Consider the following 12,058-nt stretch of genomic DNA (forward strand, 5'->3'; position numbering starts at 1 on the left):
CTCTCTTTATTTCTCTCTCTCTATCTATTTCAATGCCCCCCTCTCTCTCTCTCTCTCTCTCTCTCTCTCTCTCTGTCTCCCGCTATCTCTCTCTCTCTCTCTCTCCCTCTCTCTCTGTCTCCCGCTATCTCTCTCTCTCTCTCTCTCTCTCTCCTCCATGAATGAGGTCGTCTCTCTCCTCTCTCTGTGTCTGAAACCAAGCGACAACAGACTGGCCCCGCCTGCAGGATATTCAACACAGAGAGGGAGAGGGAGAGGGGTGGGTGTGAGAACATGAGCTGACAACCTCTACAGGCACTCTGCACAAACAGGAACCGGTTCCAGTGGTCTCTTTACCATCAAGTCCCTTTTAACAACAAAAAAAGAGAGGAAGGGGTGGGGTTGGGTTGCAAAACTGGCAGCAAAGAGGCGATTGATCAAGGTGCGTTACTCACTGGGAGACAGGCGGCCACAGCTGGAGAAACAGCGGTCACAAGGCGCTGAGGCTTAATTTGGGAGATATTACTTCAACCAGTGACGGCCCAATGTCGAGGGCGCACTTTACAGCGTGGATGGGCCGGCACACTGATACAATGCCGAGGATCGCCGGGGCGACTCGCTTAGACGCCAGCGAGCTTCTTCTCTCTCTCTCTCTTCGTCCCTCTCTCTCTTCGTCCTCTCTTTCCTCCCTCTCTCTCCTCGAACTCTCTTTCCTCGACTCTCTCTCTCCTCTTCTCTCAGGGCAGAAAAGAGAGAGAGAGAAAGAGCTTTCCTCGCCTAGAAAGAGAGAGAGAAAACGAGGAGAATCTTTCTCCCTCTCTTTCCTCTCTTCCCTCTTCCCCCCCCCCTCTCTCCCCCCCCTCTTCCCCCTCTTCCCCCCTCTTCCCCCCCTCTCTCCCCTCTCTCTCCCCCCTCTCTCTCCCCCCTCTCTCTCCCCCCTCTCTCTCCCCCCTCTCTCTCTCCCCCTCTCTCTCTCCCCTCTCTCTCTCCCCCTCTCTCTCTCCCCCTCTCTCTCTTCCCCTCTCTCTCTTCCCCTCTCTCTCTTCCCCTCTCTCTTCCCCTCTCTCTCTTCCCCTCTCTCTCTTCCCTCTCTCTCTTCCCCTCTCTCTCTCCCCCTCTCTCTTTCCTCTCTCTCTCTCCCCCCTCTCTCTCTCCCCCTCTCTCTTTCCTCCCCCGCTCTTTCCTCTCCCCTCTCTTTCCTCTCTCTTTCCTCCCTCTCTCTCTCTCCCCCCCTCTCTCTCCCCCCCTCTCTCTTCCCCTCTCTCTCTCCCCCCCTCTCTCTCCCCCCCTCTCTTCCCCTCTCTCTCTTCCCCTCTCTCTCTTCCCCTCTCTCTCTTCCCCTCTCTCTCTTCCCCTCTCTCTCTTCCCCTCTCTCTCTTCCCCTCTCTCTCTTCCCCTCTCTCTCTTCCCCTCTCTCTCTCTTCCCCTCTCTCTCTTCCCCTCTCTCTCTTCCCCTCTCTCTCTTCCCCGCTCTCTCTTCCCCTCTCTCTCTTCCCCTCTCTCTCTTCCCCTCTCTCTCTTCCCCTCTCTCTCTTCCCCTCTCTCTCTTCCCCTCTCTCTCTTCCCCTCTCTCTCTTCCCCTCTCTCTCTTCCCCTCTCTCTCTTCCCCTCTCTCTCTTCCCCTCTCTCTCTTCCCCTCTCTCTCTTCCCCTCTCTCTCTCCCCCTCTCTCTCTCCCCCTCTCTCTTTCCTCTCCCCCTCTCTCTTTCCTCTCCCCCTCTCTCTTTCCTCTCCCCCTCTCCCCCCCTCCCTCCCCCCCCTCCCTCTCCCCCTCTCTCTCCCCCCCTCTCTCCCCCCCTCTCTCTCCCCCCTCTCTCTCCCCCCCTCTCTCCCCCCCCCTCTCCCCCCCCCTCTCTCCCCCCCCCTCTCCCCCCCCCTCTCTCCCCCCCCCTCTCTCCCCCCCCTCTCTCTCCCCCCTCTCTCTCCCCCCCTCTCTCTCTCCCCCCCCCTCTCTCCCCCCCCCTCTCTCTCTCCCCCCCCCCTCTCCCTCCCCTCTCTCTTCCTCTCCTCTCTATCTTTTTTCTCTCTTTCTCTCTGTCGCTTCCTTTCTGCCTTGGTTTGCTGGTTCAGATACAGATCTACAGGGATATGGGCCAAAGCAAAGGCAAGTTGGACTAGTGTAGATGGGACATGTTGGTCAGTGTGGGCAAGTTGGGCCAAAGGGTCTGTTTCCACACTGTATGAGTCTATGACTAAACCTGTCTCATCCATGTACCTGTCCAAACGTTTCTTAAACGTTGCGATACTACCCGCCTCAACTACCTCCTCCGGAAGCTTTCTCCCCATACCCCCTGACTCCGCGATCCTTAAGAGCTCTATCTAGCTCTCTCTTGAATGCATTCAGAGAATTGGCCTCCACTGCCTTCTGAGGCAGAGAATTCCACAGATTCACAACTCTCTGACTGAAAAAGTTTTTCCTCATCTCTGTTCTAAATGGCCTACCCCTTATTCTTAAACTGTGGCCCCTTGTTCTGGACTCCCCCAACATTGGGAACACGTTTCCTGCCTCTAACGTGTCCAACCCTTAATAATCTTATACGTTTCGATAAGATCTCTCATCCTTCTAAATTCCAGTGTATACAAGCCTAGTCGCTCCAGTCTTTTGACATATGATAGTCCCACCATTCCGGGAATTAACCTAGTAAACCTACGCTGCACGCCCTCAATAGCAAGAATATCCGACAATGTTTCGGGTAGGGACCCTCTGCTTCAGACTGATCACACCCGAAACGTCGTTTCCCTATTCCCCCCACATATGCTGCCTGAGCCTTTGAGTTCCTCCAGCACTTCGTGTCTTGCACCATTATTCCAGCATCTGCAGTTTCCTTTTACCGCCGGTAGAATCTCATTGGGTCAGCCAGCAGATGTGGAAAGGAATGGGCAAAATGGTCCAAAGAAGGGTCTCAGAACTTCCCTCCGCAGATGCTGCCTGACCTGCAGAGTTCCTCCAGCATGGTGTTGCACTTTTAAGGTGAGAGGGGAAAGATGTAAAAGGAACCTGAGAAGTAACTTTATCACAGAGTGTGGTGGGTGTGTGGAGTGAGCTGCCGGAGGAGGTAGTTGAGGCTGGAAGTATCGCAACGTTTAAGAAACGTTTTGGACAGGTGCATGGATGAGACAGGTTTAGTCATAGACTCATACAGTGTGGAAACAGACCCTTTGGCCCAACTTGCCCACACCGACCAACATGTCCCATCTACACTAGTCCAATTTGCCTTTGCTTTGGCCCATATCCCTTTAGACCTGTCCTGTCCAGGTATCTGAAGAAGGGTCTCGACCTGGAACATCACCCATTCCTTCTCTCCAGAGATGCTGCCTGTCCCGCTGAGTTACTCCAGCTGCTCCCGTGTGTTGGTGGGTGGTGGAGTGAGTGAATGGGTTGTGGTCGGGGTGCCGATCAAGCAGGCTGCTATGTCCTTCATGGCGTTGAGCCTCTTGAGCGTAGTTGACGTTATCGCAACGAATACTAAAGACTGCTTCCATCAAAGGCAAGCATGAGGATTAATCATAGTTATTTTTTATACTATGAGGGGGGGGGGACCTCATTGAAACCTACCGAATAGAGCAATATGAGGAACTATGAGGAAAGATTGGAAAGACTGGACTGCTTGTATTCACTGGAATTTAGAAGGATGAGAGGGGATCTTATAGAAACGTATACAATTATAAAAGAACCAAATGGCCTCCTCCTGCACCTATTTTCTATGTTTCTATGACTTTTCCACTAGTGGAATAGTCTAGGACTAGATGTCATAGCCTCAGAATTAAAGGAGGTTCCTTTAAGAAAATGAGATGAGGAGAAATTTCTTTAGTCCGAGGGTGGTAAATCTATGGAATTCATTGCCACAGAAGGTTGTGGAGGCCAAGTCAATGGATATTTTTATGGCAGTGATAGATTCTTGATTAGTACCGGTGTCAGGGGTTACGGAGAGAAGTCAGGAGAATGGGGTTAGGAGGGAGAGATAGATCAGCCATGATTGAATGGCGGGGTAGACTTGATGGGCCGAATGGCCTAATTCTGCTCCTATCACTTATCTACTTGAGTATGCTTGATTGTGCTCACGTATAGTATGGTCTGATTTAATTGGGCAGCATGCAAACAAAAACTTTTCTCTCTACCTTGCGATACGTGACAATAATTTACCTATACCAATACAGTTAGCCTTTCAAACAAGCAGCTCTGACAAGACAGACCAAATGGCAGCATCCATCCAGTGCAGTAATTATTATTAAAATGTATTGTTGTAATAATTACATCATTTTAATAAAATACATTTTATTTGGACATTAGGTTCATATTTACGAGATTTTGCTACGCAGAGGTTGGCTGCTAATTTCTAGGAAAAAAGGTGACACAAGGACTGCATGTGCCGGAGTCACGAGCAAAACACAAAGTACTGGAGTTACTCGGCAGATCAGGCAGCATCTGTGGAGAGAATGGATAGGGAATGTTTCGGGTCGGGACCCTTCTTCAGACTCAATGGATAGGTGATATTTCGAGTTGCCTATCCTTCACCAATCTAAGTATCTAAGTATCAGAAGGCAGTGGAGGCCAATTCTCTGAATGCACTCAAGAGAGCTGGATAGAGCTCTTAAGGATAGCGGAGTCAGGGGGTATGGGGAGAAGGCAGGAACGGGGTACTGATTGAGAATGATCAGCCATGATCACATTGAATGGCGGTGCTGGCTCGAAGGGCCGAATGGCCTCCTCCTGCACCTATTGTCTATTGTCTATCTCAACCAGAAACGTTCCTGTCCATTCCCTCTACAGATGCTGTCTGACCTGCTGAAGCAGTTTGTCTTTTGTTTTAGAAAAAGTGGCTGTGTTTCAAAGGTTTTAATTGGGCAGGAAACACTTTGGGACAGCTACAGCACTGGGTGTACAACAGTCTTAGTTTAGTCTAGATACACAGTGTGGAAACAGGCCCGACTTTGACCCACTGAGTCCGTGCCGATCCAGCGATCCCCGCACACTGACACTATCCTACACACACTGCGGACAGTTTTACCATGCCAATAGGCCTACAAACATGCACGTCTTTGGAGTGTGGGCAGAAACCAGAGCTCCCGGAGAAAATCAACACAGGTCACTGGGAGAACGTACAGACGTAACCCGTGGTCAGGATCAAAGCAGGATCTCTGGCGCTATAAGACAACAGCCCTGGCGCATCACCACAGATCCTCCATAAGTAGTCGCTGTCTAACCTGATGCCTTTGGGAGCAACAAACCTCTTACAAACGGCTGAACTGTCCTTTAGAGATCTGTGTTGAATTACGCGCGGGGTTTGTTTGTGCATTTACCTCGTGCCTGGAGATCTGGGCCTGTAGCTGCTGGATGTTGCTGGTGGACACGGGCCTCTCCTGGATCTCCCGGTGGGCCCTTTCAATCAGCTGCTGGAGGTGCCACATCTCCTGCTCGTACTGTTCATACTGAATCACTGCTTCCTGCAGCACAAAGTGAAATGCAAAATGATTGCTTACTATTAGACAAACTGTCCCCAGTTTACGCAGGAAGGAAATGCAGATCTCCGGTTTACACCAAAGACGGACACAAAAAGCTGGAGTAACTCAGCGGGTCAGATAGCATCTCCGGAGAAAAGGAATAAACTTTCCCCAGTTGAGTTTATTTTCGAGATGCAGTGTGGAAGCAGGCCCCTCAGCCCGCCGAGTCTGTGCCTACCAACGATCACCCGTACACTAGTTATATCCTGCACACTGGAGACAATTTACAGAAGCCAATTAACCTACAAACCTGCACGTCTTTGCAATGTGGGAGGAAACAGGAGCACCCGGAGAAAACCCACGCGGTCACGGGGAGAACGTGCAAACTCCGTACAGACAGCATCCAAAGTCAGGATCGAACCCGGGTCTCGGGCAGCAGATCTACCGCTGCGCCACAGTTGCAAACATAAAGGGCCCATCCGAAAATAATTTTGTGGACATCAATGATTATGGTGGAGTGGCCTGGCGGAGGCCAGAGAAAAGGCAGGACGACAGGCATAACGGTCTTTATTAGGCTGTGAGCTCCTGCTCACGGCGTAGTCCACCTAGGGATGAACCACACCTCCCAACGGGCTGACCTTTAACCCCTTACGCCTGTCCGTCAAGTGACGAGGGGGCTGACCCAAGGTGTGGCCTGATCCCCAGGGACCGCCACAATGGTGACACAAGGAACAGCAGCTGCTGGAATCTTGTGCTGGGGTAACTCAGTGGGTCAGGCAGCATCCGTGGAGGACATGGACAGGCGGTCGGGACCTTTCTTCAGATTGATTGTACTCGGGAAGAGCAAAGTAGAAAAGAGGTAGGGTGGATAGAGTCTGGAAAGTGATAGGTGGATGCAGGTGGGGAGAGGGGTTATTGGCACAACTAAAGGCTGGAAGGCTAGAAATTAAAAAAGAGACCAATGACTGACAGATGAGGAGAGAAGAGGAATGAAATGTAAAGCCGGAGGGAGGGGTCTAGGTGGAAGAGGACAGGGAAAGGGGGGGGGGAGGAGGGGGAGTAGGAGAAATGGATGCGCACCAGAGTAGCAGGGGAACAGGAAGGAGAGGGGTACCTAACATTGGAGAATTCAATGTTCATCATGTTGGGTTAGAGGCTAATCAAGTGGAATATGAGGTGATGTTCCTCCAATTTGCGTGTGGCCTCACTATGGCAATGGAGGAATCCCAGGACAGAAAAGTCAGTATGGGAATGAGGAATGAGAGTTAAAATGTTTGGCAACCAACATGGTTATGTTTCTGCTTCACTTGCAACTGAAACTGAGTAAGATTCACCACCAGAGCACCATTTGTTGAACTGATCATTCGCGCCTCCCCTTTGCCTCGTGACTGCCTAGCAACCTGGGCAGTTGATCTTTTTGTTCTCTGGATGATGGAACTCATGGGTTGCCAGGTGCTGTTGAAGAAGCAAGTGGTGAGGGGATGCAGTGTGCCCACTGTGCCAGTGTGGAGAAAAGGGGTCAGCCATCTTGTTCAATGACATGGGTTCAATGACAAGTTGCATCACCCACCCAACTGTGGGCGGCACGGTGGCACAGTGGACAGCACGGTGGTGCAGCGGTAGAGTTGCTGCCTTACTGTGAATGCAGCGCCGGAGACCCGGGTTCAATCCCGACTACGGGCGCCGTCTGTACGGAGTTTGTTGCACGTTCTCCCCGTGACCCGCCTGCGTTTTCTCTACGAAATCTTCGGTTTCCTCCCACACTCCAAAGACGTACAGGTATGTAGGTTATTTGGCTTGGTAAACGTAAACATTGTCCCTGGTGGGTATAGGATGGTGTTAATGTGCGGGGATCGCTGGTCGGCGTGGACCGGGAGGGCCGAACGGGCCTGTTTCCGCGCTGTACCTCCAAACTAAACTCCTGCAGTCCCCGATCTCCCACCCACCCCGACTGACTTACAGTAGTAAACAATGCAGCGCTGCAGACTCTGACTGCACCTGATGCAAGCCCACCTGCAGGATGTTGCACTGCTGGATGGCGGTGTGCTGCAGGCGACTGGCTTCCTGCTGCAGCCTCAGAGCCGTCTGGCAGATGGGCAGGTTGGTGACGATTTCTTCCGGGATGCGCAGGGCGGCCTGGTTTTTCTGCACGGCCTGTACCTTCTGCTTGAAGCCCTCCATGTCAGCCAGCAACCTCTAGGCAGAGGAAAAAAGAAAGCAGGCTGTCAGTCTGGAAAGATGCACCGCACCCGAACCATGTGCTGGACGTGGATCTGAAAGTAATTCCACAGTCATGCCTCAAAATTCCTGTAAGAGAAGTGTGGAATGGGAGATGGGATTGTACAGAGGTTTAGGATGAAGCCTGGTTTCCATTGGGATCCCAACCCATTCACGTTCATATTAAAGGGCCTGCCGTCCATCTCCATCCAGCTTCAGAAGTGTTATTTTGGACAGGCTTCTCAATCAATCACCTTTAAATCTCCAAAAGGAAAAAACCAATGGAACTCATGAACTGGTAAGAATCTCAGTGCATCATGTAGGGGATAGGTAATCAACAACAATATGGATCTACAGTGCCATCCTGCATTCATGTTGACCAGTCACGATGGCACCCCTAGCTGCCAATAGATCCCCATCGCTGTGATCAGAGGCAGTCTCCATGTTAGGACTAACACTCCAGCACATACACTGATGTGGTAAATCACCAGGAATACGGGCATCTGTTTTTGTTTACACTGGGGGGTAAATTATGTGGTGCAGTTACATCACGGGTCAGTGCCAAAGAAGTTGGCCTGTTAATGGATGTTTTGGCTCTGCAGATCTGTGAAAGCCACATCGAAAGACTTGTCCACATACAGGCCTTGATGACCAAGTGGGAGGCATAAGAACAGTCAGCCTTGCCTCAGCTAATAACAATTTTGCCAGGCATCTTAATATGATGTGTTCATGACCCAATAGGGAGACTTCTCACCTTGTTTCTTTGAATGGTGGTATTGCTAAATAAGATCAGTCATGTAGCAAGATGAGGGATTAAAGCCAAGGCAAGTTTATTCATATAGCACATTTCAGCAGCAAGGCAATTCAAAGTGCTTTACATAAAACATTAAAGAGCAGTTAAAAGCAATTAAAACCAGTCATTAAAGAGAATAGAAAATAAAAACAAACTAAAATTAAATAAGACAGGTATAAAACACAAGAATAAAAATTACAGTGCAGTGTAAGAAATGAATAATTATTTGATTTAATAAAAGGCAACATCAAACAGCAAAGTCTTCAGCCTCGATTTTAAAGAACTGAGAGTTGCAGTGGACCTGCAGTTTTCTGGGTCTCACAAATTGCTGGAGTAACTCAGCGGGTCAGGCAGCATCTAGGAGAGAGGGAATGGGTGACGTTTCAGGTTGAGACCCTTCTTCAGACTGATGTCGGGGGTGGGACAAAGAAAGGATATAGGTGGAGACAGGAAGATAGAGGGAGAACTGGGAAGGGGGAGGGGAAGAGAGGGACAGAGGAACTATCTAAAGTTGGAGAAGTCAATGTTCATACCGTTGGGCTGTAAGCTCCCCAAGCGAAATATGAGGTGCTGTTCGTCCAATTTCCGGTGGGCCTCACTATGGCACTGGAGGAGGCCCATGACAGAAAGGTCAGACTGGGAGTGGGAAGGGGAGTTGAAGTGCTCAGCCACCGGGAGATCAGGTTGGTTAAGGTGGACTGAGCGAAGGTGTTGAGCGAAACGATCGCCGAGCCCGCATTTGGTCTCGCCGATGTAGAGAATGCAGTTTTCTGGGAGTTTGTTCCATGCATATGGGGCATAAAAACCAAACACTGCTCCTCCAGGTTTAGTTCTGACTCAGGGGACAGAGAAAGGGTTATTGTCCTTAGAGCAAATCAGAACCTGCAAGATGGTAAAAATTTGAAATAAAAGGAGAAAGCAATGGAAACACTGGGTCAGGCAGCATCCGCAGAGAGAAAAGCAAAGCAAATGCTTCAAGTCAATAACCCTTCCTCAAATCTTCGGCCTGAAGAGTTGACTTTGCTTCTCTTTCTGCACACTCTACCTGACCTGCTGGCGGTTTGCAAAAATTTCATAATGTTATATGGGATTTGGGTTGAATAGATTGCTTTCGTTGGCAATCATATGGGGAATTAAGGAACATAGATTTAAGATACTCAGCTCAATATGCAAGGATGCAAGGAAGGATTTTTTTCCGGCAGCGGTGGCTAACTTGAAATGATGGTGGAAGCAGATTCACTAACAGGGAGTTGACTAAATCCTGAAGGAAGGACGATTTGCAAGTCTGTAGTGTAAGAGCAAGGGTATGTAACTAGCTGGATCACTCTTTCAAAGAGCCAAAGCAAGCACAAGTTCTAAATGACCCACTTCTGTGGCAGTCCTGGTCATTATCTGGTACCTGTCTTTGGAAGAGTTGCTCCTTTAGGCAGAGGCGAGCGAGCTCAGGAGAGGTCAGAGTAACTTGGGCCTGCTTCACCATGGCTTGCAGGCTCTTCACTTCGGTCTCAAACTGCTCCATGTCCTGTGTGAGGTGCACAAAGCTGGTCAATGAAGTCAACGTATCAATGAGTTACCTGCGGCATTTGGCCATTGCCGCTCAGTCTGCAGTGATGGGTTTGCACAGCAATCCCTCTTTTGATCGAGAGCAAAAGCCGAGGTACAGTGAAAAGCTTTTGTTGCGTGCCAACGAGTCAGTTGACAAACAATACGTGATTACCATTGAGTCATCCACAATGTATAGATACACGATAAAGGGAATAATGTGAATGACATTTAGTGCAGGATAAAGTCCAGCAAAGTCTGATCAAAGATAGTCTGAGGGTCTCCAATGAGGTAGATAGGAGCTCAGGACCGCTCTCTAGTTGTTGGTAGGATGGTTCATTTGCCTGATAACACCCAGGAAGAAATTGTCCCTGAATCTGGATGTGTGCGTTTTCACACTTCTATACCTCTTGCCTGATGGGAAAGGGGAGAAGAGGGAGTGGCCAGGGTACGACTTGTCCTTGATTATGCTGCTGGCCTTGCCGAGACAGCGTGGTATAAATGGTGTCAATGGAAGGAAGGCTGTTTTGTGTGATGATCTGGGCTGCGTCCACAATTCTCTTCTGGCTTTCTCCTGGTTGATCTCACACAAGCTCTTTCGGTTCACAGATATCAATCAGTCTCAGTCATCCTCCCCAGGAATTTATGTGATGCCATGTTTCTCCAGCATTGATTCATTTGTACTGTGAACTCTGGAATTCCCTCCGTCAACCTCTTTGGTTCCCGCATCTCCTCCCAGACATCCCTGTTCATCTACGTGTAAGGTGGCTCAATGTCATCGTCTGCTAAAGCTCCTCTGAAGCGCATCGAGACGTTTTATGATGTTACGGGTGCAATGCAATTCATTAACTTGATAATTGACCAGGGAAGGCAAGTAAATAATATAGTTTCAGGTATTTATCACTCAACTCAATTCTCCTTCTGCCCAAAAAACTCCGAAAGATCAGAACAGCAGATGCTAGAGATCTGATTAAGATGGTTCCCGGCATTCTGACCTCCCCCTCGCATGGAGTCAAAGAGCACGGAGACAGGCCCTTCGGCCCAACTTGCTCACACTGACCAACATGCCCCATCTGTACATACATCATTACATCAATCCAGAGTGCAATCCTGTACCTCCACTATGGTTTTTTTTTAAATTTGTCTGTTATTACTTTGGAAGACAAACCTGAAACTGAACAATGAACATTGTAAGGCAATACCTTACAATAGTCATAGAGTCATAAGGTAATACCTTGCAATAGTCATAACTTTAAAGAAGCTAATCCACTTCACTAAAGAGTTTATTACCACTACTGAAAGAGACCCCACGATGATTGCCAGGGAATAAATATGAACCCTCTGCTGGATTTTGGATTTCCACACTGCTGCATGTTAACACAATGTGCTCAATTTGTGGATTGAAGCATCAGAAAAGTAGACACCAGTCTTTAAAATGGATCCACGGCTTAAATTTCAGTGATGGAAATCCACCATACTGTTCTCCATGAAGTCTAATGTTTCCCCACTGACAAGTAAGATCATTAGTGCGACACGAAATGCAATGAAATACAAAAAAAACACTTGTCTCCCATTCAAAATCTTTGTAAAACCAAGAATAATAATGACACCCCTTGATCTCCAAGTAATTCAGGATAAAGAAAGTCAGTCATTACACATTTTCTCTGGGAGCAGCAGGGAAGTTTCATAACATTCACAAAATATTCACATAATATTCACATATTTTCCCATTGACAGATTGCCAAAAACATTAAAAGTTTCAGAATATAATTTCACTTATGTATAAAAAACAGAAATAAAACAAAGCTGATCTTGGGTTTCTTAGTCGATAAGGGACGATCATATTTATGCACCCCTCTCTTCCCTGTTTTTGACTCCACACAAGTGTAAACACCCTTTCCTCCTCTTGTTGCTTGATAATTTTCATGATCTCTAGCACGCCACATCTCAGTCTCTTCTCTTCATAAGTTCATTCGTCATAGGAGCAGAATTAGGCCATTCAGTCCCTTAAAGCTCGCACCGCCAACCAATCATGGCTGATCTATCTTTCCCTCTCAACCCCATCCTCCTGCCTTATAGACAATAG

The 12,058-nt window shown here is 48.8% G+C and overlaps 1 protein-coding gene across 15 annotated transcripts in view; it reads right to left on the minus strand.

Annotated features, from left to right (window-relative positions):
- LOC144596779 (nesprin-1-like) overlaps positions 1-12,058 on the minus strand; it is a 468,061-nt gene that overhangs the window by 171,802 nt on the left and 284,201 nt on the right. For all 15 annotated transcript variants that reach the window (XM_078405564.1, XM_078405576.1, XM_078405565.1 and 12 more), the window contains 3 exons: positions 9,830-9,952; positions 7,434-7,616; positions 5,280-5,423 (listed from right to left, as the gene is read on the minus strand). In XM_078405564.1, the coding sequence (XP_078261690.1) occupies positions 5,280-5,423; positions 7,434-7,616; positions 9,830-9,952 (450 nt within the window). The remainder of the gene's footprint in view (positions 1-5,279; positions 5,424-7,433; positions 7,617-9,829; positions 9,953-12,058) is intronic.

This window comes from Rhinoraja longicauda, chromosome 9 (genome assembly GCF_053455715.1).
Source record: "Rhinoraja longicauda isolate Sanriku21f chromosome 9, sRhiLon1.1, whole genome shotgun sequence".
Lineage (NCBI taxonomy): Eukaryota > Metazoa > Chordata > Chondrichthyes > Rajiformes > Arhynchobatidae > Rhinoraja > Rhinoraja longicauda.